This window comes from Euleptes europaea, chromosome 1 (genome assembly GCF_029931775.1).
Source record: "Euleptes europaea isolate rEulEur1 chromosome 1, rEulEur1.hap1, whole genome shotgun sequence".
In the NCBI taxonomy this organism is placed as follows: Eukaryota; Metazoa; Chordata; class Lepidosauria; order Squamata; family Sphaerodactylidae; genus Euleptes; species Euleptes europaea.
Window position 1 is genome coordinate 4,690,536 of NC_079312.1, and position 27,727 is coordinate 4,718,262.

The 27,727-nt window shown below is 46.3% G+C and overlaps 1 protein-coding gene across 1 annotated transcript; it reads right to left on the reverse strand.

The window, feature by feature from the left end:
• Positions 1–1,039: 1,039 nt before the first annotated feature.
• Positions 1,040–20,933, reverse strand: LOC130489297 (oocyte zinc finger protein XlCOF6-like). Its single transcript, XM_056863382.1, has 5 exons — positions 20,826–20,933; positions 20,420–20,534; positions 17,327–17,397; positions 16,990–17,116; positions 1,040–2,451 (listed from the first exon to the last, which is right to left on the reverse strand). The coding sequence occupies exons 1-5, from the start codon at positions 20,931–20,933 to the stop codon at positions 1,040–1,042; spliced, it is 1,833 nt and encodes a 610-aa protein (XP_056719360.1).
• Between the last annotated feature and the right edge of the window lie 6,794 nt (positions 20,934–27,727).

Sequence of the window (27,727 nt, forward strand, 5' to 3'; positions counted from 1 at the left end):
AACAAGACCTTGTTAAACCAACAATGATAACTTGGGCACAAACTTTGGGTCATGATATACATATGTACAAATGGGAAAGACTTTAGTCAAAGGATATGAAATACATATATTCACAATCTTTAAGAGAGAATATATACAAAATGATGTACAGATGGTATCTAACAACAAAGAAATTAGTCAAAATGTATGGAAATATGTCACCAAACTGTTGGAAATGTCAGAAAGAAGTGGGTTCCTTTCATCATGTTTGGTGGCTATGCGAGAAAGCTAAGAATTATTGGGATATGATTTACAATGAATTAAGGCTGATATTACAACAAAATATCCCTAAAACAACAGAAATGATGTTGTTGAGTATAATACCAGATACCATAGTGACCCAGAGACCTTTTTTGATGTATGCCACTACTGCCGCCAGAATGGTATACGCTAGGAGATGGAAAACGACGGATATACCAAATAAATCGGAGTGGATTGAAAAAATGATGGAATTAGTAGAAATGGCAAAACTTACGGCGTCGATAAATCAAAAGGATGACAATGAATTTGCAAAAGAATGGGAGGCATGGACTAATTATTGCAGAAATGAACTTAAGTGTGATATTAAGAAATATATTTTGATCTAATTCAGAGTGGATATATTAGAAATGGATGTTTTTGTTATAATTGAATTAGACCATTAATACAAAGAGAGAAACAATGTTAAATAAAGGGTCAGAGGAGGGGAGAGGGGAAGTAAATGAATTATACTTTTAGATATGTGAATTGGAATGTATAATTATTTGGAAAAAATAAAACATTTTTTTTAAAAAAAAAAAGAAGAGCAAGTAGTAGTAAATATAGCAGAGATTCAAATAATTATGCTTCAGGTGGCTGTTTTACCTTGCTTATGTTTGTTTTTTTCTCTTTATAAATTTTTGCATCCTATATTTAAAAAACCAATATATATATTTTTTAAAAAGGTTTCTTCCCTGTATCGGTTATTTGACGCTCTTGACAAGTGCCTCTGCGACAAAATCTCTTTCTACACTATGAGCATTCAAAACTTTCTTGTCCTGTGGGTTGTTAGATGCCTTTGAAGGTGGCTACTCTGACTGAAACTCTTTCCACACACTGAGCATTCAAATGGTTTCTCCCCTGTGTGGGTTCTTTCATGATTTTCAAGAATGCAACTCTGACTGAATCTCTTTCCACACTCTGAGCATTCAAAACTTTTCTCTCCTGTGTGTGTTCTTAGATGCCTTTGAAGGCTGCTACTGCGATTGAATCTCCTTCTACACTCTGAGCATTCAAATGGTTTCTCCCCTGTGTGGGTTTTGAAATGCATTCGAAGACTGCCACTGCTACTGAATCTCTTCCCACACTCTGAGCATTCAAAAGGTTTTTCCCCAGTGTGGGTTCTTTGATGCTCTTGAAGAGTGCCACTCTGAATGAATCTCTTTCCACACTCCGAGCATTCAAAAGGTTTCTCCCCTGAGTGGGTTTTGAAATGATTTCGAAGACTGCCTCTCAGACTGAATCTCTTCCCACACTCCGAGCATTCAAAAGGTTTTTCCCCAGTGTGGGTTCTTTGATGCTCTTGAAGATCGAAAGTGCGATTGAATCTCCTTCCGCACTCCGAGCATTCAAAAGGTTTCTCCCCTGTGTGGGTTTTGAAATGGAGTCGAAGACTGCCACTCAGACTGAATCTCTTCCCACACTCCGAGCATTCAAAAGGTTTTTCCCCAGTGTGGGTTCTTTGATGCTCTTGAAGAGTGCCACTCTGACTGAATCTCTTTCCACACTCCGAGCATTCAAAAGGTTTCTCCCCTGAGTGGGTTTTGAAATGCTTTCGAAGAGTGCCACTCAGACTGAATCTCTTCCCACACTCCGAGCATTCAAAAGGTTTTTCCCCAGTGTGGGTTCTTTGATGCTCTTGAAGATCGAAAGTGCGATTAAATCTCCTTCCGCACTCCGAGCATTCAAAAGGTTTCTCCGTGTGGGTTCTTTGATGCTTTTTAAGAGTGACAGTGTAACTGAATCTCTTTCCACACTCCGAGCATTCGAAAGGTTTCTCCTCTTTATGGGTTGTTCGATGTAGATGAAGATATCTACTATGACTGAACCTCTTTCCACACTCTGAGCATTCAAAAGGTTTCTCCCCTGTGTGGGTTGTTTGATGTATTTGAAGATTGTTCTTCTGACTGAATCTCTTTCCACACTCTGAACATTCAAAAGGTTTCTCCCCTGTATGGGTTCTTAGATGTATTTGAAGATTGCCACTGCTAGCAAATCTCTTTCCACACTCTGAACATTCAAAAGGTTTCTCTCCTGTGTGTGTTTTTAGATGCCTCTTTAGATGGCCAGTTTGACTGAATCTCTTTCCACACTCTGAGCATTCAAATTGTTTCTTCACTTTATCTGGGAGTAGCTGATGCACTTCATCACCCTCATTCCACTGATCATCCCCTGCTGGAACGAAAAGAGAGAGCCTGTTAGCACCCACACAAGGAGGTCTGAGCATCCACATGCTAAGCATTTCAGCAGCTTTTTCCTGCTGTATCTTGAAGGGTACATTAATAGATACTTTAAAGCAGTGGTTCCCAACCTTTTTTTGACCAGGGACCACTAGGACTTTTTTGTTCGGTGCAGGGACCCCAAGGTTCAAAATAAAAATTCCGAGAATTTGAAAATAAACTTTAATCATAACTGTTAGTTAAACATTAAACTTAGAATAATATTTGAATATATATATTTTTATAATAGAGAACTTTTAATTGAAAATATTAATTTATTATTGGTGTATAACTTTGTTTCGCGGACCTTAATTTAGTTCTCGCGGACCCCTGGGGGTCCACGGACCCCTGGTTGGGAACCAGTGCTTTAAAGGGACATGAAAGCCTGCTGCATCAGAAAGACTAGGTTTGCAGTCTTTTTTATTAGTTCTTTTTATAGAGATTTATGATATATGTTACTTATGCAACATACATTATTTTTATACCATACATTACACATTTCCTTTTAACCCCATCCACCCCCCTCCCTTCCCCCACTCCTTCTCCTTGTAGTTTTTAATCTTTTTGTCCCAGCCACGGGCACAAAGACTGAATCTTCCACTGAATGTCTTTTCTTCCTTCTGTTGTTATCCACTCTAGGTAGTTCTTCCATCTCCTCCTGATTTCTGTATTCTTATCTTCCCATGTAGTCTTGTGGCGCAACTTCTAGGCAATATCTGACTGTATAAATTCAAACAAATAATTGTGCCAGATTTCTACAGTCCATTTACTTTTGTCCTTCCATCCCAGAGCAATAACTTTTTTGCTTGCTAATATCATACCCTTAGATGTGGCTTGATCTCCCTTGTTTACTGCCAGGTTCCCTGTTATACTCATTAACATTAGATTAAAATCTATAGTTAAGGGTACTTTACATATTCTCCTTATAATTTGTAGTTTTTTTGTCCAAAAAACCCTAACCTCTGGGCATTCCCACCACATGTGGGAGAACCATCCTTTAGATTGTCTACAATGCCAGCACATGGGGCTCAATCCCGGAATCATGTTCGCTAATTGCGCTGGTGTTTTATACCATTTTGTAAAAAAAATATGTTCCAACTCATTACATTTAATCACTTTAATTTCCTCTAATCCTGTCATAATTTTACCTAGTCTTTTCTGATATCTGACCTTCCTTACTCCAAGTTTTTTGTAAATATGATATTGTCTTTTCTTTGTTTGATATCATTTTCCTATAAATTTTTCCTGCTAATCCTTGTTTTGATTTTTGCATTTCTTTGTATATTTCTTCCATTGGTTCCTCTATCCATATTTTCCCTTTTTCATTAATCTTTTTAACCATTTTGTAGAGACCTGTTATTTTAAACCAGTATTGCTTACCTATCTCTTCTACTATCTCCTGTACAGGTTTTAGGGTTCCTCCTCTGTACATATCTCCCAATCTATAGTATCCTTTTGACCTTAGGATTTCCCACCATTTATTTTCCCTCGTCTCGTGATACATGATCTCTAGCAGTGCCCATCTTGAGGTCCTCCCTAGCCGTAAAGACTGCCATTTACTCCGCACTTCTAGTGCTGAGCGTCTGGACCCTGTGGTTGATTTTAAGTATTTATTTATAACTTTGTAGAAGATATCAAATCTTCCTATGTCACTCATTTTCCTGCTGAAGTATGACAGCAGTTAATTTTAAACAGTTTATTCTCTGTCCTGGGATGGCCCCCATCCTGGCCTCCCAGGCCTGCAGCCCCCAGCCCCCACTCACCTTCCCAGGGAGGAAAGTAGCCTCTGGGAGCATCGGCCGGATGAGCACAACGGCCGGCCGGCCAGCAACAGCCTCTCCTCTTCCCCCAGGAGCAGTCAAGAGAGGGAAGATGTCAGCTGAGCTCGCCGCTGCAGCGGCAACCCAAGCTCCGATCCAGGGCCCAGCCTTAGCAAGGATGCATTATAGATCATAAAGAGGGTTTCTCTCCTGAGGGAATTTCTCATAGAAATAACACTCAGGTTCTTACTGAAGGTTTTCCAAAGACCTTTGTTCCTTCTTGTTTTGGTTGACCTTTCTTCTTGGACTGGGATTTCATGAAAGCTTCTACCTTGGGACATAATGGGCTTATTCCTCCTCTTGTCTGCATGGCTTCCCTCCTGCCTCTGTGGTGGATCTCCATCCCCAAAGTTTCTTTGGGAGTCATCATTGTTGGCTTTTTCCAAAGAGAACCCCTGGAATCCTCCAGCTGCCTCCTCCATATGTGCTGCTGGAAAAAAGAAAGAGATCCAGTCAGCACTTAACAAGACGCCGAGCCACCCAACAGGCACTGCTCATTAAAGGGTGTGCATTTCCTGTATCAGACCTTTATTCCCCCCTCCCAAAAATTTCCACTAGTCAAACCTTATCCCCAGCTAGGTCCAAGTGAGTAGCTTTTATAGTCTGCCTACCCCTCCACTCCCCATACTCCCCACATGTACTTTTCCCTCATAAAGTGACAAAGAATCATTCCCCCACTGTTCATGTTTGATTTGTCATGAAGCTCTTCTGATTCTCTTCTGTTGATGATTATATAGGTTTTTATACCCTGCTTTTAACACACTAGTCTCACACAATGGCTTACAAATCACATTCCTTCCCCTCCCCCACAACCTTGTCCTCTCCAAATTTAACAGCTTGTTCCCTACTTGCCTCAAACTGACTTGTAATTCGCTCTATGTAATTCATAGAGATTACTCTAAGACATCCTACCTTCATTGCAGACACACAGTATTTTGCTCCTGAGGAAATTGTGAATTTCCTGCATTGTGCAGGGGGTTGGACTAGATGACCCTGGTGGTCCCTTCCAACTCTATGATTCTATGATTCAGACGGTAAGGCTGAGCACTTAGTCAATGTGAAAGCCCTCCTATAGCTGTTTATTTCTAGCAAATAAAGGCTCCTGGTGCAAGAGTGATAAGATGACAAAAATGTCAGTGATCTCGAAAGGTCCTCTTGGCATCCAGTATCTTTAATTCTTTTCTTTATAGTTTGCCTAGTGTGCCAGCATAGGCCAAGGGCTGGGCGGTGCCCGCAGTCCTCAGTCGTGCGGGAGGTATCTAGCCTCTTTCAGAGCAGGCGACAAAGGTCAGAAGTCAGAGGCGTCTTCAAAGAAGGCAGGAGTCAAAGGCCGGAAAGATTAATCAGAGGCGGTAGCAGGAACACAGAGAAACTGCGCGGTTGCTTCCGCAAAGTGAAAACATGCCTGCATGTCGCGGTTCGGGCCGTTAAGTGCCTACACTCTTAGAAAGGACCCCTTCTTGAGAAGGGATATGTTATCTTATTCAGCGAGACACCACTAGACCAGAATCAACGGTTCCTAGAAACTTGTTATGGTTCCTAGAACATCTCTTGAATACGCCAATAAATTTATAATACTGGACAAGAGTAGAAGTATAAAAAACACATTTATTTACATTATATAATATATGCTTTTTGGTTGCAAAGCCTTAAAATATCATATAAGGCTAGACATCATTAGTCTTAAACATGTTTATATAGCAAGTAATCATTCACACTCTCTATGCCTCCATAAAGGAGTATCTTAGTCAGAATATACTCATAAAGTATCCTTAGTACAATGCACTTTCATTCAGAATATAAGGTTACAGAAATCCTGTCAAAATATGGTTAATTCTTTGCAAAAAGATTTGGTTAGAAGCATCCTAACTTAAATCATTCAAAGCATCATAATATTTCAGTACAGAAGACACACTATACCTTGCTGTGTCATCTATAGTCCTCTAAGAATCTAAGCTCTTATGAGAACATATGAAGTTATCCCAGAGTATCTGTTTTTTCTAAGTCTTGAATCCTTTAAAGACCTCTATTAATATTCTTAACTGATCATCATTAAGATCAGGCATTGTCTATGTATATGCTATGCATATTCTTTCTAGTTTTAGACAGCAATGCTGAATATATAAATACTATGTCTTAGCTTAAAGCTGTTTAAAGTCTCTTTGACTGTGCCAATCTGTGTATGCGCTGTACAATGTATCAGCATTGTGCATATCTCACAGAGTACAGAGAGTCTCCTTTCCCTTCAGGCTCTGAGGAGGTTCAGAAGTCCTTCTGTTAAGTAGAGGACTTTCTGACACTATCTCAGAGGTCTAGCTATTAGCCCTGTGTTCAGGATGCTCTTTAGCATTGGTTAGCCAAATAGGTTTAGTTTGTAAGAATCCATAAATCCAATGGACTTTCAGTGTTCCAATATATGGAAAGATCACTGCACTTAGATTCCCATTCAAAGAATAGGAATTCTAAGGGTCTCTATCCTCTTCTAGGAATAGAGCAGTCTCACAAGAAGACTGTAAGTAAGCTATGTTGAAATATCCAGATCTTGATACTTCAAGATACCTCAGAGAACTGCTGTCCACGCAAGGATCAGAGTCTCAATGTTTTACATCTCAAGCCTCTGAGATGGAGAAATGTTACTTCAGACAGCTGCAGTCTGCCAGCAATTACACTCTGAAAAACTGGCTGTACTGCTGCTGTATTTATACCATTTCTAAACTCATTAAGAGTGAAGAGAGATCCTTTATCTCCTCTTTCTTATCCATCAAGAGGGATACCTTTTATTCCTTTTGTCCGATATGATGTGCAGTGCAGAAATGGCTTACTAGCAGCTGCTCAGCTCTTTATGTCCATATATGGGCGTCCTTTCCTTTCAGTCCACTTAGCTTAAAGTATAAACACTTATTTCTGAGTTACATGATCACATTATATACATAATTTGTATACCATCCTCTTCGTTAGGACAATACACATTAAATGAGACTACTTAGAAATCTGTAGCACAATGTTTAACTATATAACTCATAAAACACAATTATTGTTTACATTTGTCACTTTGTGTACATCTGTTAGTAACTGACAGCCTTGGGCAGATTACAGAAGGCAAGAAAGCTTATTACTCATATCTTTGAGAGAACTTTAATGCCTTTAAGCTATAATAAGCACAGTTTCAGCTATTAATGCACTCTTAGTACATTATGATATCTTAAGACCTTGAGAAGGAGAAAAGTGTTCTGCTTTTGAGATTCTGACATCTGGCAGCTGAGTCAGAAAGCTGATTTTGGTCACATCTTATTGATAGATAAGGAAAGGTGCTCTGCTTTGCCCCTTCAAGGACAAGGACTAGAGTGTCTTTATTAGGTAGCTCTTGATAGAGCTGACCTTGAGAGTATTCCATCAGCCTGTCAGCATTACACAGACTTTCATTATACATTACACAAACCTCTGCAGTGGCTCAGTTTGCATGATGTGTACTAGCTCTACATGGAATGAAGTCTGCACATGTTCACAGAATACCATGATTATGTCAGAGACCGCCTTTATTAGTCAGTGCACTTCCAAGCTAGGCTTCATCCTGAAATGACTCAGCACCAGTTCTCTGTCTGCTTAGCCTCTCCAAGCGAGCACTCCTCCTTCTACTTTGCAAAACTACACGCTGCCGAGTCCTGATATGCCTATCAGGTTCAGGTGAGCTTGGAAGGCTGCCATTCTCAGCTTCCGCTGCAGGGGTTGGGGGAAGAGTAGCTTCTGTCTGCCCTTGTTCCATCTCTCTGCCTAGCTGTGGTTCCTGCTGAGTTGTTTCAGGCTCCTGTGCTACTGACTGCAATGGAGGTACTGAAGGCCCAGAGGCAACCTGTTCCTCCACTTCAGCTTCAGAGTCCTCCAAGTCCTCAGCTCCCAAGGCAGGGCCCATGATACCATCCCCCCACCAGGGCCCACACCCTGAGATCCGGGCGCTGGCTTTTGAGGGTAGGCCATGTGGAAGGCACGGGTTAACGCAGGGGCGTGAACCTGCTCAGCAGGTTCCCAGGAGCGGTCATCTGGTCCGTACCCCTTCCAATCTATGAGACACTGCAGACGACCTCGACGTCTCCGAGAATCAAGGATCTGAGCGACTTCATATTCTTCATGGTCATCGACCCAACTGGAGGTGGGGTGTCGACGGTCGAGCAGAGTGGGTCTGGTGGAGGAGCCCGTGCAAGTAGGGAACGGTGGAACACCGGATGAATCCAAAGTGTCGGCGGTAGGTCTAATTGAAAAGCCACGGGATTGATTTGGGCCTGTATGGGGAAGGGACCGATGTATCGGGCATCCAGCTTCCGAGATGGCTGTGTGCTTCGGAGGTGGTGTGTGGATAGCCATACCAGGTCGCCAACCTTCAGCTCCTCCCCTGGCTGTCGTTTCAAATCCGCTTTGGCTTTGTAGGAGGCTTTCGCCTCGTCAAGATGCTCCCGTAGGAGGGAGTGTTGGGCTGCCAATTCCTTCACGAGGGCATCTGCTGCGGGCACTGACGAAGAAGGCAGAATTGAGGGTAAGTGACGTGGATGATAGCCATAGTTGGCCTGGAAGGGCGTCTGCCGGGTTGAGGAATGTATGTATGCAAATTCAGCAAGGGGCAATGAGGTTGCCCAGTTGTCCTGCTGATAGCTGCTGTAACACCGGAGGTATTGTTCCAAAATGCCATTCACTCGTTCCATCTGACCATCCGTTTGTGGGTGGTGGGCTGAGGAAAAGTGCAAATTTGTACCTAGAAGGGAGTGCAGAGTTCCACCAGAATCGGGAGGTGAATTGAGTACCGCGATCCGACACTATGCACTCAGGAAGGCCATGGAGCCGGAATACATGGTGTAGATACAGTTGGCCGGTCTCACGAGCAGATGGGGTACCGATACATGGAACAAAGTGAGCCATTTTTGTGAAGGAGTCCACCACCACCAGTATGCAGGTGTAGGACCCTGACTTGGGCAATTCCACAATAAAATCCAGGGACACCGTGTGCCATGGCCTAGGTGGAGTAGGTAAAGCTTGCAGTAAGCCTGCTGGCTTGCTTGGACGATCCTTGGCCCGGCAGCACGCATCGCAGGTGCTGACATATTGGGCTATGTCAGCTTGGATCCAAGGACACCAGAATTCACGGGTTGCGAGGTGTAGAGTCCGGCACCGTCCAAAGTGCCCGGCAGGCACCACGTCATGGGACAGGTGGAGAATTTCCTCTCTGAGGGGACTGGCAGGTACATAAAGCCGACCCTGGTGCAGGAGCACCCCATGCTGTAGCGTGATTTTGGCTCCTGCTGGCATGTCATCTCTCTGCAGGAGTTGCCTCTGATTCTGGGCCCAGGGATTGAGAAGTTGTTGCTGCTGAATACGTGCCTGCAGCGAGGGCTGCTCTGTCCCCGCGGCAAATACAGTCTGTGGCAACACCGTTGCCAAAGGGGGTACAGATTCTACAGGGGTGCAGTATTCCGGTTTCCAGGACAAAGCATCTGCCCAACGGTTCTGTGTACTTGGAATGTATTTAATTGTGAAATTGAACCGGGAGAAGAACAGTGACCACTGGATCTGACGCTGATTCAGCCGACGTGCTGTTTGCAAATGTTCCAGGTTCCTATGGTCTGTCCAGACTTGGACTGGGTGCCGGGCCCCTTCAAGGTGATGGCGCCAGACCTCGAAAGCAACTTTGATCGCCAGGAGTTCCCTCTCCCAGATGGTGTAATTCCGTTCTGAAGGAGTCAGTTGGCGGGAATAGAAGGCACATGGTTGGAGCGGCTGGGTAGGCTGTACCCACTGGGAGAGCACAGCACCCACAGTGGTACTGAAGGCATCAGTTTCTACTATAAAAGGCAAGTCAGGGTTGGGATGTTGCAGGATAGGGTCCACGAGGAAACGTGCTTTTAGGGCCTGGAATGCTTGTTGTGCTGCTGCATCCCATCGGAATGGCTCCTGCGGTCGTAACAACCTAGTCAATGGCTCTGCGAAAGCTGTATAATTCTCCACAAACTGACGATAGTCATTCGCAAAGCCGAGGAACCGTTGGAGGTCCTTACCGTTTCGAGGCGGCTGCCACTGCACTATGGTGTCCACTTTGGTAGGATCCATCTGGACGCCCTGAGGGGAGATGCGATGTCCTAGGAAGTCAATAGTGGTCTGGTGGAATGCACATTTTTCAAGCTTGGCATATAGCCGATGTTCACGCAGATGTTGCAAAACAATCTGAACATGGGTGACATGTTGGGCCAAGTTCTGTGAGTAAATGAGGATGTCATCCAAGAAGACAACCACGAACTGGTCTAGGAGATCTCGGAACACCTTATGGATAAAACGCTGAAACACCACAGGAGCATTACAAAGGCCAAAAGGCATCACCAAATACTCGTAGTGGCCATAACGGGTGCTGAATGCGGTTTTCCATTCATCACCGGCTCGGATACGGATGAGGTTGTAGGCACCCCTCAGGTCGAGTTTGGTGAACACGTGTGCGCCATTCACCAGTTCTAGGAGCTCAGAAATCAAGGGCAATGGATTCAGGTCCTTGATAGTGATCTTGTTCAGGGCGCGGTAGTCGTTACACAGCTGAAGCTCCCCACACTTCTTCCTCACGAAGAGAACAGGTGCTGCTGTTGGGGATGCTGAGGATCGAACGAATCCTCGCTGTAGGTTCTTGGTCAGAAAGACCCTCAAGGCTGCTCGCTCCAGGTCAGACAGCCGACAGACAGGAAGCGGTGCACCAGGCTGCAATTCAATCCCACAATGATCAATGATGGGGGAGCTGGTCTGCCCCCTTTTCGTCAAAAACGTCCTGGTAGGGCTTATAGACCTCAGGGAGGCTTGAAGTGTCTGGGGTCATAGCTACCCCTACCGTCAAGTGGGTTCCTTGGTGAGGACATGGTCCCTGGAAGTGGAGTTCCCGTGCTACCCAATCGATACATGGGTTGTGGAGCATCAGCCAGTCCATTCCCAGTACCAAGGGGAATCGTGGCATGTGTGCGATATCTAAACGTATGGTTTCCTGATGATGCTGGATGAATAGGGTCAAAGGTCGAGTTTCTTGTGCAACCGGTCCAGAACGCAGAGGCCTCCCATCAATGGCTTCCACTGGGATAGCCATAGCCTTGTTCTGCAGGAGAATCTGGTGCTGGTTGGCAAAAGTCCGGTCCATATAGGAGCGTGAGGCCCCAGAATCCACCAAGGCATGAGTCAGGATCTAGGGACCCCCCGAAGGATACAACCGCACAGGGACTAGGACGTGACAAGGTCCTCCCCAGAGTGGGCCATCTGTTTCTGTTGTCCGTCCCAGGTAGCTAGGCCCAGTGGCACCTGGGAGTTGGAGTTTCCCGACCGGGGTTGCTTCGCAGGACAAGCACTGGCAAAGTAGCCTGGCCCCCACAGTACAGGTAGAGATTGGCCTTGCGACGTCGCTCCTTCTCCACCGCAGTAAGCCGTGGGTGGATGGCCCCTAGTTGCATAGGCTCCCCAGCATCTGTTGCTGGCCAGGGCGTCGGTCCAGTGGGTGGAAGGGACTGCAAAGGTAGCCGATTTGTCCCCTGGCCCCGGCCGGCACTCCTGGTGAATCTTCTATCTTCCAGGCGCCCATCAATCTGCAAGCACAGGGTCATCAGGGAGTCTAGGGTAGCTGGTCTCTCAACCCGGGAGACTTCATCCAGTACTTGGTCTGACAGGCCCTCCAAGGACTGATCACATAAAGCCCCATCATTCCAGTCCAGGTCCTGTGCCAAAAGCCTGAACTCAGCGGTGCAAGCAGCCACAGACTATTTTCCTTGCTGCAACCAACGGAGCTGTTGGTTGGCCCTTGCCAGCTTCTGTGGGTCAGAGTAGGCTGCCGTAAATTGTGCCAGGAAGGCAGCATAGTTACTCAACATATGAGAGTCTGCTACAAGCAGGGGCGTGGCCCATTTGGCTGCCTGGTCCTTTAACAGACTTAAAATGAAGGCAACCTTGGTTTGCTCATCGGGGAAATCACGCTGTCTCACCTTCATAAACAGCTTGCACTGAGCCAGAAACAAAGGAAAGTCTGCTGGTTTACCTTCAAATTTCTCTGGCAAGGCCACAGGGCATTTACTTGCAGGTAGGTCTGGCGCTGGAGCAACTGCCATAGCAGCCAACTGCTGCTGCACAGCTACAAGTGCCTGATTAAGTTGTTGGAACTGACCTTGCAAAGCTCTGTTATCAGCAGTTACGGCTGCTAATTGGCTTCTCAGCGCTTGGTTTTCTGAAGAGAGTGTAGCTAAAGCAGCTGCAGTCTCATCCTCCATCATGGCTGGGAGCCAGGCAGTTGCTTTTTGTGGGCGGAAGCAAGCTGTGCCGGCGTAGGCCAAGGGCTGGGCGGTGCCCGCAGTCCTCAGATGTGCGGGAGGTATCTAGCCCCTTTCGGAGCAGGCGACAAAGATTATGCTACCTACCAAGGTCAGAAGTCAGAGGTGTCGTCAAAGCAGGCAGGAGTCAACGGCCGGAAAGATTAATCAGAGGCGGTAGCAGGAACACAGAGAAACTGCACGGTTGCTTCCGCAAAGTGAAAGCATGCCTGCACTGCCTTATCAGTCAGTGCACTTCCAAGCTAGGCTTCATCCTGAAAAGACTCAGCACCAGTTCTCTGTCTGCTTAGCCTCTCCAAGCGAGCACTCCTCCTTCTACCTTGCAAAACTACACGCTGCCGAGTCCTGATATGCCTATCAGGTTCAGGTGAGCTTGGAGAGCTGCCATTCTCAGCTTCCGCTGCAGGAGTTGGGGGAAGAGTAGCTTCTGTCTGCCCTTGTTCCATCTCTCTGCCTAGCTGTGGTTCCTGCTGAGTTGTTTCAGGCTCCTGTGCTACTGACTGCAATGGAGGTACTGAAGGCCCAGAGGCAACCTGTTCCTCCACTTCAGCTTCAGAGTCCTCCGAGTCCTCAGCTCCCAAGGCAGGGCCCATGACACCTAGCTTGTTTCCAGCCCAGCGGTAGAAGTCCTAGAGGGGAAAAGCCCAGGCTATTTAATTTGCCTTCTATGGCAGTGATCCATTTTGACCTGAAGATGTTTCTCAAAATCAGTGGAAGGAGACACCTAGGGAGAAAATTAATTTTTAACCATAGGTAAAGAGACGTCAAACAGTCCCTCACCTCGACCTTCATCATGCCAGTTTCTAGATGAACCACAGAATCTGACATGAATTATGGTAACTGGAGGACCACTCTTAAGAAACTTAGATTGCACCCACTTGATAGAGGTAAAGAATGAAGGTGAGCGGCCATGATTCATTTCATACAGCATCTGCACTAGTGTTTTTGCCTGAAAAAGCTTAAGGGTGGCCGGCACATGTGCCCCTTTGTCTGAAGACAACTAATTACAGAGGGGGCAGATCTCTCACCGAGATTAGCAATATAGGTATTGTGGGCAGACGTAGTGCTGGTTTGGAGAGAGTGGACGGGGAGAAGCTTTTCTCTCTCTCTCTCTCATAATACTAGAACGCGGGGTCATCTGCTTAAGCTGGAGGGTGAGATTCAAAACTGATAAAAGGAAGTATTTCTTCACACAACGCATAGTTAAATTAGGGAACTCCCTGCCCCAGGATGTGGTGATGGCTGCCAACTTGGAAGGCTTAAGAGGGGAGTGGACATGTTCATAGAGGAGAGGGGTATTCATGGCTACTAGTTAAAATGGATACTAGTCATGATGCATACCTATTCTCTCCAGGTTCAGAGGAGCATGCCTATTATATTAGGTGCTGTGGAACACAGGCAGGATGGTGCTGCTGCAGTTGTCTTGTTTGGGTGCTTCCTAGAGGCACCTGGTTGGCAAACAGACTGCTGGACTTGATGGGCCTTGGTCTGATCTGTGCCATTTAATTATGCTGATCTTCAACTCAGCGGTATTTAAACTGTTTTAATATCCTTGATGTTGGATTGTATTTTAATGAATTGACTTGACGTTAACTGCCCTGATCCCCGCTTTGCCAGGGGAGGAAAGGATATAAAAAAAGCTTATTAATATTATTATTATACTTGCCCCTGGGCCAGCCAGGCTGTTTGGGTCCCTCTATCTGGCCATGCTGAATATTGCTTTCGCTGTCACCCCACCTTCTCGAGGCTCCCAAAAGGAAGCAAGAAACAAATGTATGGCTGTTCAAATTTTGTCACAGAATTTTGATTCCCACATTAGCCCAGAGGCACAATTGTATTGGCAGCAATTTGCTCCTCTGGCACCTACGAAAGTTCCTTACTGTCAGCCAGGGCATCCATTCGGGCCCCGGATAAGCAAGCTCCGTTCCCTCTCCCCCCACCCCGTGCTCATTCTTTCTCTCGCTCAGAATTAGCCTTTCAATAGACATCCGCTGTGAGCTAGCTGGAGCCGCAGGACTATGCCTGGGAGCCCGAGAGATCGCCCGGTCGTCTACTAGTCAATTTCACCAGTATGTCTCTTAATGGGCAATCACCAGCAAATACTTCCTTATTGTAAACTTGTATCTTTTCTCATTCAGGACAGCTCTGCTGCATCTCATCCTTTTGTGTTCTGCCATTATGTGTAATCAATTCTATAGTATGTTCCCTATAAAGATGACCAGTATTTCCCCCATCTGTATTCTGACCTTAAGTTTGTATGGATCTACTGAACTCGTTTTGCTTTCTTAATAAAACTTTTAACTCACTGCACCGTCTGGAGTGAAGTTTACTATTACTGATATGCAACGAGGTACTGAAGTCTTGACAGTAGGTCAGAATCACAGTTTTCCTTAGCCTTCCTTTTTATTTTTATTTTAGTTGATTTTTGTGTGTGTGTGTTTAGTGAATAGTTAGTATTAATATGTCTGCAAGATCCTCAAATCCGCTCTCCGCGGGAGAGGACCTCCGTCAGACCGTCATTGATATTGATGTTGGCCTGAAAGAAACGACCCCGGAGCAGCGCCCGCCCGGGCTTACCGATTTCCCTGGGATGCCGATGTGGACCTCCTTACCCATGCAAGTTGCGCAGCGACGGAGAATCGGGGCGAGCGAACAGGCAGCGTCGGAACCTTGGGGCGGGTTGTACCGAGGACTGCTAACCGATTGGTACAACCAGGGGGAAGAGCGGAGCCGGGAGGTCATTCCTAGGGAATGGTTGGAAGGACCCTCGATCACCCACGCTCCGGTCACCCCAGCCCCCATCGCCATGGAGGAAACCATCCTGCTACACGGACAGAACCAGGTGCTGGCTCGACAGAACCGGGACCTACAGGCACAGATGAGCATTCTGCAGAGGGACTTGGCTGCAGTTTTGGGGGCAGTGAGGGCTCTCAGACAGCCCTCGCAGCAACCCCGAGCCAGCTAGCTGCCTGCTGCTGAACCACCTGTCTGTGTATAGGCGCCCTTACCCAGGAGCCCTACTGCCAGGGATCTGAAGGTGTCCTTTGACGGATCCAGCGTGCAGTTACCCCATTTCCTACTCCAAGTCTCCAGGTTCATGAAGGACCAAGGGGAGACTTTTTCCCCGGAAGAAGCCCGGGTCAGGTACGTGATCAGCCTACCGGAGAAAGAAGTAATGGAATGGGCAGTGACGGCGGCAGAGACTATGCCCAGGGTCTTGAGGTCCCTGGATGAGTTTTTGTCTGCTCTGCGACGCCGTTTTGAAGACCCTCATAGGGGAGAGAAGGCCAAGATTGCTATGCGGCATTTGAAACAGGGGGCCCGCTCCATAATTGAGTACGCCCAGGACTTTCAATCCCTATCCTGTAAGATAAGGGTACTGAGTGAGGCTACCAAGGTTCAGCAGTTTTGTGAAGGACTGCTTTGGGAAGTGCTGGACGGCTGCCTGACCCTAGGAGACCCAGAGTCGGTAGAGGAATGGATTAAACTGGTGGCCTTGGTGGAGACTCGTAAGCAGACCCTCCAGTTCTCCAAGGATCGCCCATCAAAGGAGCCCCCCGAGGGTCCCGCCAAAGGGGGCAATGCAGCGGAACCGCTGTGAGACGGAAGGAACCCAGGGGGCTTCAGCCTGGAAAAGGCGCGCCGTTTCAAGGAAGGAGCATGTCTCCAGTGCGGGAGGATGGGCCATTTTGCGGCGAAATGCACCAGCTCATTGGCGGAGTTGTCAGGCAACTGAGCGCCCCAGGAGCGGGAAACCACCCCAACTGGGACCCTGGATTGGAGAAGAGCAGAGGGGACAGCCAGCCGACGTGGAGCGGCGGCACTGCAAGTGGAACCGGCATCTGGTCCGTACAGCCTTAGCCCTCAAAGCCGCTCCAGAGACCCCTCGCTGGCAAAAAACGAGGACAGCCTTCTGTGAACGAGCCGGCACGGAGGGCACCCTCGGAAGATTCCAAACCGGCTCCGAGTAGGGTGAGTGACCAGGGGGAAACTTTACTGCTGCCTGTTGTGTTGCGGAACCCCCGGGGAGGGGAACCTATTGCTGTTGTTGCTATCCTGGACTCCGGGTGCTCCCGGACCTTAATAGATCAGGCTGTGGTGGAACGCCTGAAGGTCGGAACTCTAGAACTGGACCAGCCCTTGCATTTCCATCAGATGGATGAGAGTGATTTACCCAGCCATGCTGAATATTGCCTTCGCTGTCACCCCAGCATCTTGAGGCTCCCAAAAGGGATCAAGTAACAGGGCAGGCCTCAAAACAACATATTGCTGTTTTAAGATTTTGATTCACACATCAGCACAATGGCACAATCCCAATGACAGCAATTTGCACCTTTGGCACCTTACCCAGAGAGGCCACACTCCTGTAGTTCTCCAGCATGACTTCCTTGTAGAGAGCTCTTTGGTCCGGATCCAGCAGGGCCCACTCTACCTCAGTGAATTGCACCGATACCTCCTCAAAAGAAACTGGAGACTGAAAGAAGAAGCAGATTCCCTCGTCAGAGAAAATGCAAGGCGAATCTCTGGGGGGGGGGCGCTATGGAAGGGGGCAGGATGAAGAATTCAGCATGTGTAAAAGGAGTGGCATTCACAGCCTCTTGCTTGGGCCCCTTAACAACTGCAGGAGAAAAGCCCCCCGGAGAAAGGGGTACCGTGGCCGGGTTCCCCAGCTCATCTCGTCTACCTGGACTGGAGGAGAAGCAGCTGTCTCCACACCTCTGCAAAGAGAATGGATCAGCACTGTATCTTCACTGCCTGCAAGGGAGAAAAAAGTGGAAGAAAGGGTATTAGGCTTGACTTCTTGTTTTGTTTTCTTGTGTGAAGCATGTTTTATGCCACCCCATTCCAAAGGTGTGAAACCTTGCCCTATGTACACTCAAAAAAATTGGTAACACTTTGTAGTAAGTTGTGGGAGAGGCGGAAGAGAAGCACAAGGAAACAATGAGACTCCCGGGAGCTCACACATTTCAGACTTCTGTGAGACTTGAAACCTGTCCTGTGAATGGTGGAGATCAAAAACATGGCAGCATCTCTGCAGGATCAGAGTTGAGAAATAAAAAGACTCATTTAGGAATTGGAAGGAGGGCCTTATAACCAAAAAGGAATATAAACACATAACTAGTGTCGAAGGCTTTCACAATCAGAGTTCATAACCTACAGAGTTCTTGTAGGTTATCCGGGCTGTGTGACCGTGGTCTTGGTATTTTCTTTCCTGACGTTTCGCCAGCAGCTGTGGCAGGCATCTTCAGAGGGGTAACACTGAAGGACAGTGTCGAAACGTCAGGAAAGAAAATACCAAGACCACGGTCACACAGCCCGGATAACCTACAAGAACCAACATAACTAGAGCTTGTACGGAGAGTGTTAGGAAACCTAAAATTCAGAATCAGCTTAGGCTAGCAAGAGATGCTAAACACAACAAAAAGGGGTTCTTTTCCTATATACAGAGTAAGAGTAAGAACAAGGACAAGATAAGCCCACTGCAGGGATGAAAAAGTGAAATTTTAACAGGAAATGAAGAGAGGACAGAACTGCTCAATTCCTACTTTTCCTCAGTCTTTTCTTGCGAGGGAAGCGGCACTCAACATGGCAGTAAATAGAACCCATGATGAAGGAAGGGATTTGCAGTCTAGGATTGGCATTGGGTTAGTGCTCAAACACCTAGTTTCTTTAAATGAAACAAAGTCCTCAGGGCCAGATGAACTGCATCCAAGGGTACTCAAAAAACTTGCTGATATAATTTCTGAGCCTCTGTCCACTATTTTTCAAAAGTCTTGGAGAACAGGTGAGGTGCCAGAAGACTTCTATACAAGGAAAGGTTTTTGAACAAATCATCAAACAGTCAGTTCGTGAGCATTTAGAAAGAATGGATCTGATTTCTAAGAGCCAACACAAGTTTCTCAAAACAAGTCATGCTAGACTAATCTTATCTCCTTTTTTTTGAGAAAGTTACTACCTTGCTGCATCAGGGGGATGCTGTAGACATAATTTATAATTTCACTAAGGCGTTTGATAAGGTTCAGTAAGGCATTTGATAACGTTCCACATAATATTCTTGTTGACAAATTGGGGAAATGTGGTTTAGATCCTATTACTGTTAGGTGGATCTGTGACTGGTTGACAGATCGCACCCAAAGAGTGGTTGTTAATGGTTCCTCTTCCACTTGGAGAGGAGTGACTAGTGGAGTGCCTCAGGGATCTGTCCTGGGCTCTGTGTTGTTCAACATCTTTATAAATGATTTGGATGAAGGAATAGAGGGGATACTTATTAAATTTATTTATTAAATGGGGGGGTAGCAAACATGGCAGAAGACAGAGCCAGGATACAGGATGATCTTGACAGGCTGGAGAATTGGGCTAAAATCAATAAAGTGAACACATGAAGCTGCCTTATACTAAATCAGACCCTTCCCCTCCACGTGGTCTACCTGTCTATACATATTATCTGACAACTCCTCGTCTTTGTAGAGCTTTTTGCTTGGCTAGATTGAATGCTAATCCTTCTATGGTAATGCAGGGCAGAATTCTGAATATACTATACTCAAGACAGGATCTGCCCTTGCTCTTCTGGCTCTATTGACTCATTAGCTCATGCCCTTTTGGAATGCCGTTTTTACGAGGAACTTCGATTGCACTATATTTCCCCCCTTTTAACATACAAATCCAATGCCTCTGTGACTGACATAATGCCTTTTTTACTAAGCAATAGGGACCCCAAGGCTACATTGTCAGTGGCAAGATTTGTTTCAGTCCTTATATCCCTCCAACACTAGTTATATGCTGCTCAAGATCAATTGATCAAGGAGCTTCTAAGGGATAAAGGAAAGGAAATCAGACCCTTGGTCCATCAAAGTCAGTATTGTCTACTCAGACCGGCAGCGGCTCTCCAGGGTCTCAGGCAGATATCTTCAACAAAGATAAATGTAAAGTTCTGCATCTAGGTAGGAAAAAGCAAAGGCATAATTATAGGATGGGGGAGACTTGTCTTAGCAGTAGTGTGTGTGAAAAGGATCTTGGGATCTTAGTAGACCAAACACTGAACATAAGTCAGCAGTGTGAAGCAGTAGCTAAAAAGGCAAATGTGATCTTGGGCTGCATCAACAGGAATATAGTGTCCAGATCATGTGAAGTGATGGTATCGCTTTACATTGCTCTGGTTAGACCTCACCTATTGTGTTCAGTTTTGGGCACCACAATTTAAGGATGTAGACAAGCTGGAACGTGTCCAGAAAAGGGCAACAAAGATGGGGAGGGGTCTGGAGATAGTCCTATGAGGAAAGGTTGAAGGAGCTGGGTGTGTTTAACCTGAAGAGAAGAAGACTGAGAGGGGATATGATAACCATCTTCAAGTACTTGAAGGGCTGTTATATAGAGGATGGTGCCGAGTTGTTTTCTGTTGCCCCAGAAAGTTGAACCAGAACCAACGGGTTGAAATTAAATCAAAGGAGTTTTAATCTTGACATTAGGAAGAATTTTCTAACAGTTAGAGCGGTTCCTCAGTGGAACAAACTTCCTCGAGAGGTGGTAAGTGCTCCTTCCCTGGAGGTTTTAAAGAAGAGGTTAGATGGCCATCTGTCAGCAGTGCTGATTCTATGATCTTGAGAGGGAGGAGATCTTGGCCATTTTCTGGGAATGGAGCAGGCGGGAGGTAGTTGTGAATTTCCTGCATTGTGTAGGGGGTTGGACTAGATGACCCTGGTGGTGCTTTCAAACTCAATGATTCTATTCTTTGATTCACCAGGTGCCCCAATCCCATCCAGGCACAATGAGTCCTTACTGCGTGAGAGGGCATCTTTGGCACACGCCGGGGCCCAGATCCGCCGCCCTTCCTCCAACCGAGTACTTTCTGTCTCACAAAACTTAGCTTCCATCTTCATGGATGGACCGCACCTCTGAAACAGCAGTGAGGGAGATAGGTAAGAGATGGAAGGGAAGACACCAAGGAATGGATACAGCCCCGCTCCCAGACTGTGCTCCTTTCTATCAGCAGATAGGGTTTTCCTCCAACCCTGGGGCATTATCTGGAGGGATAAGAAATTCCCTAGAAGCAGTGGCTACTGAGGCAGGTTGTTAAATCTCCCATTTGGAAGATTAACATTTGGACAAATATCAGGCAGGGAACCTTTAGGGTAAGGTCAAATATCGTTGCTTGAATTGGAATACCTGGAAAGAGAAGCCCTTACCTGTTTTGCCTGCCTCTTTTCTTCTGCCTGACTCAGGAGGAAACCTTCGGCCAAGGCCACCGCTTGGGAACTGGTCTCAGGCCCGCATCCTCTGATCCAGCGCCACATTTCCTGGGGCAGGATGGTCAGGAACTGCTCCAGGATCACCAGATCTAGGATCTGCTTCTTGGTGTGTTTCTCTGGCTTCAGCCATTGTTTGCAAAGTCCATGGAGCTGGCTGCAAACCGCTCGGGGCCCATCAGCCTTACAGTAACGTAACCGCCGGAAGTGTCGGCAATATACTTCTGTGTTCTGGGGCTCCTGATCCCAGTTCTCTGGCACCACTCTCTCCCAGGATTCAATGCCACTCCCAGCTTGGATGAGCTGGGGGCCTTTCCTTGCTCTCTTGCCAGGTTCAGGTCCTTCTGAATTCTGCTCTTCCATCTCCTTCCCCTTCTATTGGGTGACCTCTGACTGTGAACAGACCTGTTTACTCACTTGGCTGTGAAGAGAGGCTTCTCCCTGTGGGGGAGGGGGAAGAGACAGATAGCAACGTGCCAGAAAGAAAACAAAAGGAAATGAAGACACACAGTGGATCAGAACAAAATAGCCACTTGTGGTTTGTAATATCATTTCGTTATAAGACATACCAAGCTTTTTTAGAAATGCCTGTTAGGTTCTTTAAAGATGCTACAAGCTTGTGTCTGATTACTTTGTGTCAATCCGTCCTCAGGGCTTTGGATGGCTACCCAAAGCCACAGTAGTCTCCCCCAATGACTTACTTCCACGTAAACAAGACAGTATAAAATAGAGAACTAAAATTATTGAGTTTACACAAAATGTAATTATACAGGCAAGCGCAATTAAATTGAAGTGGGTCAGTGTTTTTCAGTGGCTATGCTCTTAGAATTGACCCTGAGAAGAAGTATGTTATCTTATTCAGTTAGACACCTACTAAGCAGGACTTTCTTGCCGAAGTAAGCTTTATTATTGAAATGCTTCAAAAAATATGAAAAGATATAAATGTTTGTATGGTTTATTTAATCTAATATATATGCACGTAGATGGTTACAAAGTCCTAAAATGTTACTAAGTTTAGACATTATGAGTCTTAAACACGTTCATGTAGGACTGTCGATTTGGTTCGGCCCAAACCAAAAAACAGCCGAATTTCCCCCGATTCAGCCGTTTTTAGTTCGGGACGAACCGAACTCAAAAATGGCGGGAAAACGGGGGAGCCGAATTCATCAAGTTTGGGAGTTCACAAATAAATTCGGCAAATTCGGGGTGCAGCAGCATAACCGTCAGTAAGCAGCATTCTCCCCCGGCCAATCGGTGGCCAATCTGTGTCTTCTTTTGGCCAATCAGTCAGGATTGAGTACTGGAGGAATCAGCTGCTGCGCAGCCCGGCCGGGGAGAGAGAGAGAAATCCTCGTGGGGGGGTGCGTGTGCACATTTGCTCCTTTCCATGGCTGCAGGGGGTGCATTTTTGGAGGTACAGACCCCAAACTTTCAGCGGAGCTTCAGACAAGCCTTCTTAAGAGACCCCCCAAGTTTTGTAAACATTGGGTCAGGGGGTCCCAAGATATGGGCTCCACCCCTTTTCCTTCCCCCCTTTTCCATTTCTGTGGCTGCAGGGGGCGCTTTTTTGGGGTGCAGCCCCCAAACTTTCAGCATAGCGTCAGACGAGCCTTCTTAAGATACCCCCCAAGTTTTGTAAAGATGGGTTCAGTGGGGGCAGAAATATGGGCTCTCCCCTTTTCTCTTTCCATGGCTGCAGGGGGTGCATTTTTGGGGGTGCAACCCCCAAACATTCAGCATAGCTTCAGATCAGCCTTCTTAAGAGACCCCCCAAGTTTTGTAAACATTGGGTCAGAGGGTCCCGAGATATGGGCTTTCCCCTTTTCCCTATTGGGATGAATGGATCACCCGATCCTGTATGCATCTCCAGAGCGGCAAAACCTCCCGTGCTTAAATGGAATCGTATTGGATTACCCAGTCCTCCCAGCCCCTCCTGATGGAACAGAAGACAGCCATAGTAAGACCCCTTTGGGGGCTTTAATCTATAATTTTTCTCCTGTGTGTGTGTGTGGAGGGAAAGCAGAGTCTATGTGTGTGTGGGGAGGGAGCAGTTTCTGTGGGGGGTGGGTGGGGGAAGCCAAAGCGGGCTTTCGCCCGTTCTGCCTGGGGTGTGTGTGCCCCCTCGAGTCTCTCTCCCTGGTTTGAGGGGGGCTTCAGTTGTGTGTCCTCAGGTTTTCAATCATTCATAAGATCGGTTAGGTCTATTTTGATGCTTGCTCAAAACTGGTTTTCAAATGGTGACTTAAAGAATGCATTTGCCTGGTCCCGAGTCCCATGCAAAAGGGGAAATTCCACCCCTCCTGCTCATTATGCATAGTTAGCTGCCTCTGTCCCTTTCCATGGTTTGCAAACTCCCAGGTGTCAGATGTTGCTTTGAATGGTTGCAAAGGTGTTGCTTTACATGGTTGTGTTGCTTTGCAGTTGTATTGCTTTGCAAACTTCTTTACACCTGCCCCGCTGCAGCTCAGCTGTTTGTCGGGGCTGGGAGCTTTGTGCGTGGGCCCCCCTGACCCAATCTTTACAAAACTTGGGGGGTCTTGCAACAAGGGTCCTTTGAAGCTCTGCTGAAAGTTTGGTACCTCTACCCCAAAAATGCCCCCCCGAGCCGTGGAAAGGTGCGGTTGTGTTTTTAATGGCTTTGTTCGGCCGAATTTTTTTCCCGAACTTTGAATTCGCGCTGATTTGCACGGACCCGAAGCGGGGGAGTTCGGACTTCGGCATATCCCGAATCTAAACGGGCCGAATTCGGCCGAATCCGAACTATACTGAATTTTTTTTAATTCAACAGCCCTATGTTCATGTATGCAAGCAATCTTAAACAATCTCTATACCTCTACATGAGTTTCAAACCTTAAAACAATAATAATATTTCATTCAGAAAATATAACAGTTACAGAAATCTTGTAAAAATGGTTAGTGCTATGATAAAATAAGTAGGCATACTTTACCCATTTGTGAACCTCCCCAGTACGTCAGGACTAGAGAGATCTGAAAGTTCCCAATTCATGTTAAGGATGAATAGACCTTTTAGGTCCTCTATGTGTTATTTTAGTCTTTAAATATCTTTGGTGTATGCAATAGTCAGAGAGATCTCTAATTTCATGAGTTCATATTAGAACTGAAGGTCTGAGCTTTTACAGCATATTTTCAGTCCATGCCAGGACCATAGAGAAATCTCTGAGGTTTCTCAGCCTATGAAAGGACGGAGTCTATGAGTCTTTCCTTTTGTATGCAAGGCCTTTGATCTATGCTAAGATCAGGGAGATCTATGTGTGTATGCATGTCATCTGTAGCCTTGTCAGAACTTGAAAGCTATCTCAATGTAAAAAGAGTTCTGTGTAAGAACTGAGTTCAGAAGCCTCTCTGTTAGAGAGATCTCTGACTCATGCATGTCTGCAAGGACTGAAATGCCTATGTAAGGCTAGATAGATCTTAGTGAAAACTTCCCAATACCTGCAAGTATTCAGGAGTTTTCAGTGCCTCCACACAAAGGATGGAGAGATCTATAAGTCAGAGTCTCCATCTTATTTAAAAGATGGAGAAGTTTGTGGGCACTTAGTCCAGACATCCAGTCCTTGCAAGGGCTGGATATCTTAAAGATTTAGGGATTTATCCAGTCTTATGAAAAGACTTGTAAATATTGGAGAAATCTGTAAGTATTCAGTCCACGCAAGGACTAAACACTTAGAGAGACTTTTTAGGCAAGAAAGTCTCAACCTAGATGTAAAGTCTAAGAGCCTCAATCCACGCAAGAATCAAGGTCCAAAGTCTTTACATCCCAGGTAAGGGATGGAGAGATCCATTCAGGCCAACGGGTATTAACCTGTTAGGAACTCTAACTCTTGGCTAGGAAATTCCTTCGTTTATATCTTTCAAGATCAGTATCCTTGACAGTATTTGGTTGGATCTGATCTTGAGATATACCTTGATACATGTGCGCACCACATGTCCTCTGGGCCACAAGTCTTTTGCGCTTATCTTATAAGGATTTCTTGTTAGGTCATTTGCTGACCATAACTATAAACTAAATATTCAGTTTGTGTCTCTGCTGTGGGTATGTAATGGCTGATTTTACCTGCATTCCCATCTTCTGAATCTTAAGGTCAGAAGGAATCATTCCTTTATCTTATAAGACGTTTCTTTCATTTTGAAACCTTAAAACTCACATTATATGATTACATTACATCATTAGGTCATAGTTAGTAACACATTACCAGAGTACAGGAGCAAAAGTCAAAAACACTTTGATGCTGCCTGCGTTTCAGTGGAGAACATCCTGGAAGCCTCCTTGCTGGCTTTAAGGTCGCTCTGAATATCCTCAGAAACAAGCGCCTTTTTAAGAGGGCTATCTATCAAGGACAGATAGTGTAAAAGTGTTTTCTGGCAAGACGCAGCAAAGGAATATTTTGGTTTTGTTCCCTTCTGAAAAACAAGCCTCTGAACTAGGAATTTCAATAGGAAAATTATACAAACTCTCCAGCTCTATACATTCCTATATCTATATACATTCCTATATCTATATTTTTAGGTTCAAAATCTCCTAACATTATTTTAATACATATCAAAAGTAGTTGCCTGTTAGAACATTATCAGAGTTCAGGGGTCCTTCAATCTCTGACTGCTGAGCTCCAGTCCAAGAAAATCTGATTTGGTCTTCAGAAGCATGCATAATTAAAACGTATCTATCTGAGTAATCTCTGAAGTCACTTAGCACAATCATGTGGCTATTTCTAAGTACCTGGTTGGCTATTGTAATCAGCAAAATCAGCACAAACACATCTATTCACTTTAACACATGATGAATACATTTCTGAACTAGCTAGGTAGAAGGCCATAAGCTGTCTCATCAAAATAAATTTCCCAAACTTTCCCAGCTAACATCAGCTAAATACTTTCCCAGGCCTAAAAACTACAAGCGCCAGATGACATAGCTAACAGGAGTCTCCTTACAATGAGGATGACATCATTGCCACTGCAATAGACAATGGACAGAGCACTGGGACGTTTGCATAACCATCCTTGTGGCTGTCCTATCAAGATACTGCTCCCCCCTTATTTTCGCAATGGTTTGGTCCTGCATTCCTCCCCCTCCCAAAAGCCCCTTTCAGCTCACCAGACCCCTCCCACCTGGTTGTCAACCTCCAGGTGGGGTGTGAAATTTTCCCAAAATTACCACCGGGTGACAGAGATCAGTTCCCTCTGGGGAAAATGGCTGCAATGGAGGGTGGACTCAATAGCATTATACTCCACTGAGCTGCCCCCCCAGCCCTGAACCCAGCCCTTTTCAACATCCACTCCCAAATGTCCAGGGATTTGCCCTACGAGAGTTGGCAACCCCGTGAGCACCCTGGCTGAAAAAGATCCCAGCCTTCCTCCCTAACAAGATGTAAAAGCTTATCCCCCAAAGACTTACTTCCAAGAAACCTCCCAGGATCTGGCTGCAGGACCTTTCCCCCTGTGCCGCAAAGCCCTTCCTGTTCCTCTTGGGCAGTGCAGAAGCAAACCCTTCCACCCCCACAGAAAAAAAAACCCGTTTTATCTTCTCGTCTCCCCCTCGACTTGTTTGGCTTCTCTAGCAAAAGGCTCCTGTCCGTTCATCCCTTTCAGTGCTGCAGAGAAATTATTAAAAGCTGTCCTTTCCATCAGGAGCAGTGCTCACACCCAGGGAGGCTGGACTGGACTTCAGCCGGGCCGCCATCAGAGATAGCTGAGGAGCTCAACAGGGCTGCCACGGAGTAACCCTGCACATGGTTGCGTTCCTGGGGTAACCCATCTGGTTCAGCCATCTCAGGGTTACACAAAGACAACAAGGGTCTCTGCCGCCTTTGCCACAAAACATCCTTGTGTGTGTGTGTGTGGAGGAATCAGTCTCTTTAGGAGCAGATCCTAAAAAATCCATCTGCAGAGCTGATGTGGAGACGAAGGGGCAGAGCCCTGAAAAGCTCATAATATCATTGACTGGGAGGGGGTGTCCGTCTCCACACCCCCTCCTCCTTTGTCCCTTCCCCCTGAAATAATACTCCGTGGTTTTCCATCTTCCATGGCTCCTGGAGGGTGAAATGCATGCTCAGGACCCTCTTCTGCACACCTATACGATTCCCCCCCCCCGCAACCCACACCCTTTTTGGGTGCCCTACAGACAGGAATTGGACCAAAAAGATTACAGAAATGCTGCAGCTCCGTTGAAGTTGGGCGCAAAAGGGGGCTGGGTAAAAGTGGGATCTAGATTAATTTAAAACTGAACCTCATGAAATCATGTGATTTTTTTCTTTACATGAATCCTCACTATTTTTTCATCGAATCATTCCAGATTTACTACCAAATTACACATCATAACCATGGCCACAAATCAGGAGCTAAAACTAGACTATGGGGTGTGAGAATGGGGGGGGGGGCTCCCAGTTCACTGCTTCCCCCTTCCTTTCTCAATGGTTGGGGTCTTGCATAGACAGTGTCTGAACCTACATTCCTCCCCTTCCCAAAAGCCCCTTTCACCTCACCAGACCCCTCCCACACATTCCTGCAGCAGGAGGGAGCCCTTCCCCCCACATGCACCCAGGGTAGTAGAAAAGCAGCCCACAAGTCAGAGGACCGGGACTTCAATAGGGAGAAGTGGAGTGGGGATCTCCCTCACCTGTTCCCCAAAGAGCCAAAGAGAAGGCTGCATTTCTTCCTGAGATGGAAGGAAGGAAGGAAGCAAGGAAGGGCCTGCTGGTGCCAGGATGGCAAGAAGCAGGAGGGGCGGAAGGGGAGGGGGCTCCCCCCCTGAACCCCTGCCCCTCCTGAAACTTGATCCATCAGCCCCCTCCCCAGTCGAAAAAGGGCTAGAAGGCCCCTTTTCT

Coding starts and splice junctions, on each gene's coding strand:
- LOC130489297 (XM_056863382.1), bottom strand. CDS start 20,933: ATGTGGCGCTGGATCAGAGGATGCGGGCCTGAGACCAGTTCCCAAGCG. Junction 17,398..20,419: donor CAAAGATGCCCTCTCACGCA/GTAAGGACTCAT, acceptor TCTCCCTTGCAG/GCAGTGAAGATACAGTGCTG. Junction 17,117..17,326: donor CTGCTTCTCCTCCAGTCCAG/GTAGACGAGATG, acceptor TTCTTCTTTCAG/TCTCCAGTTTCTTTTGAGGA.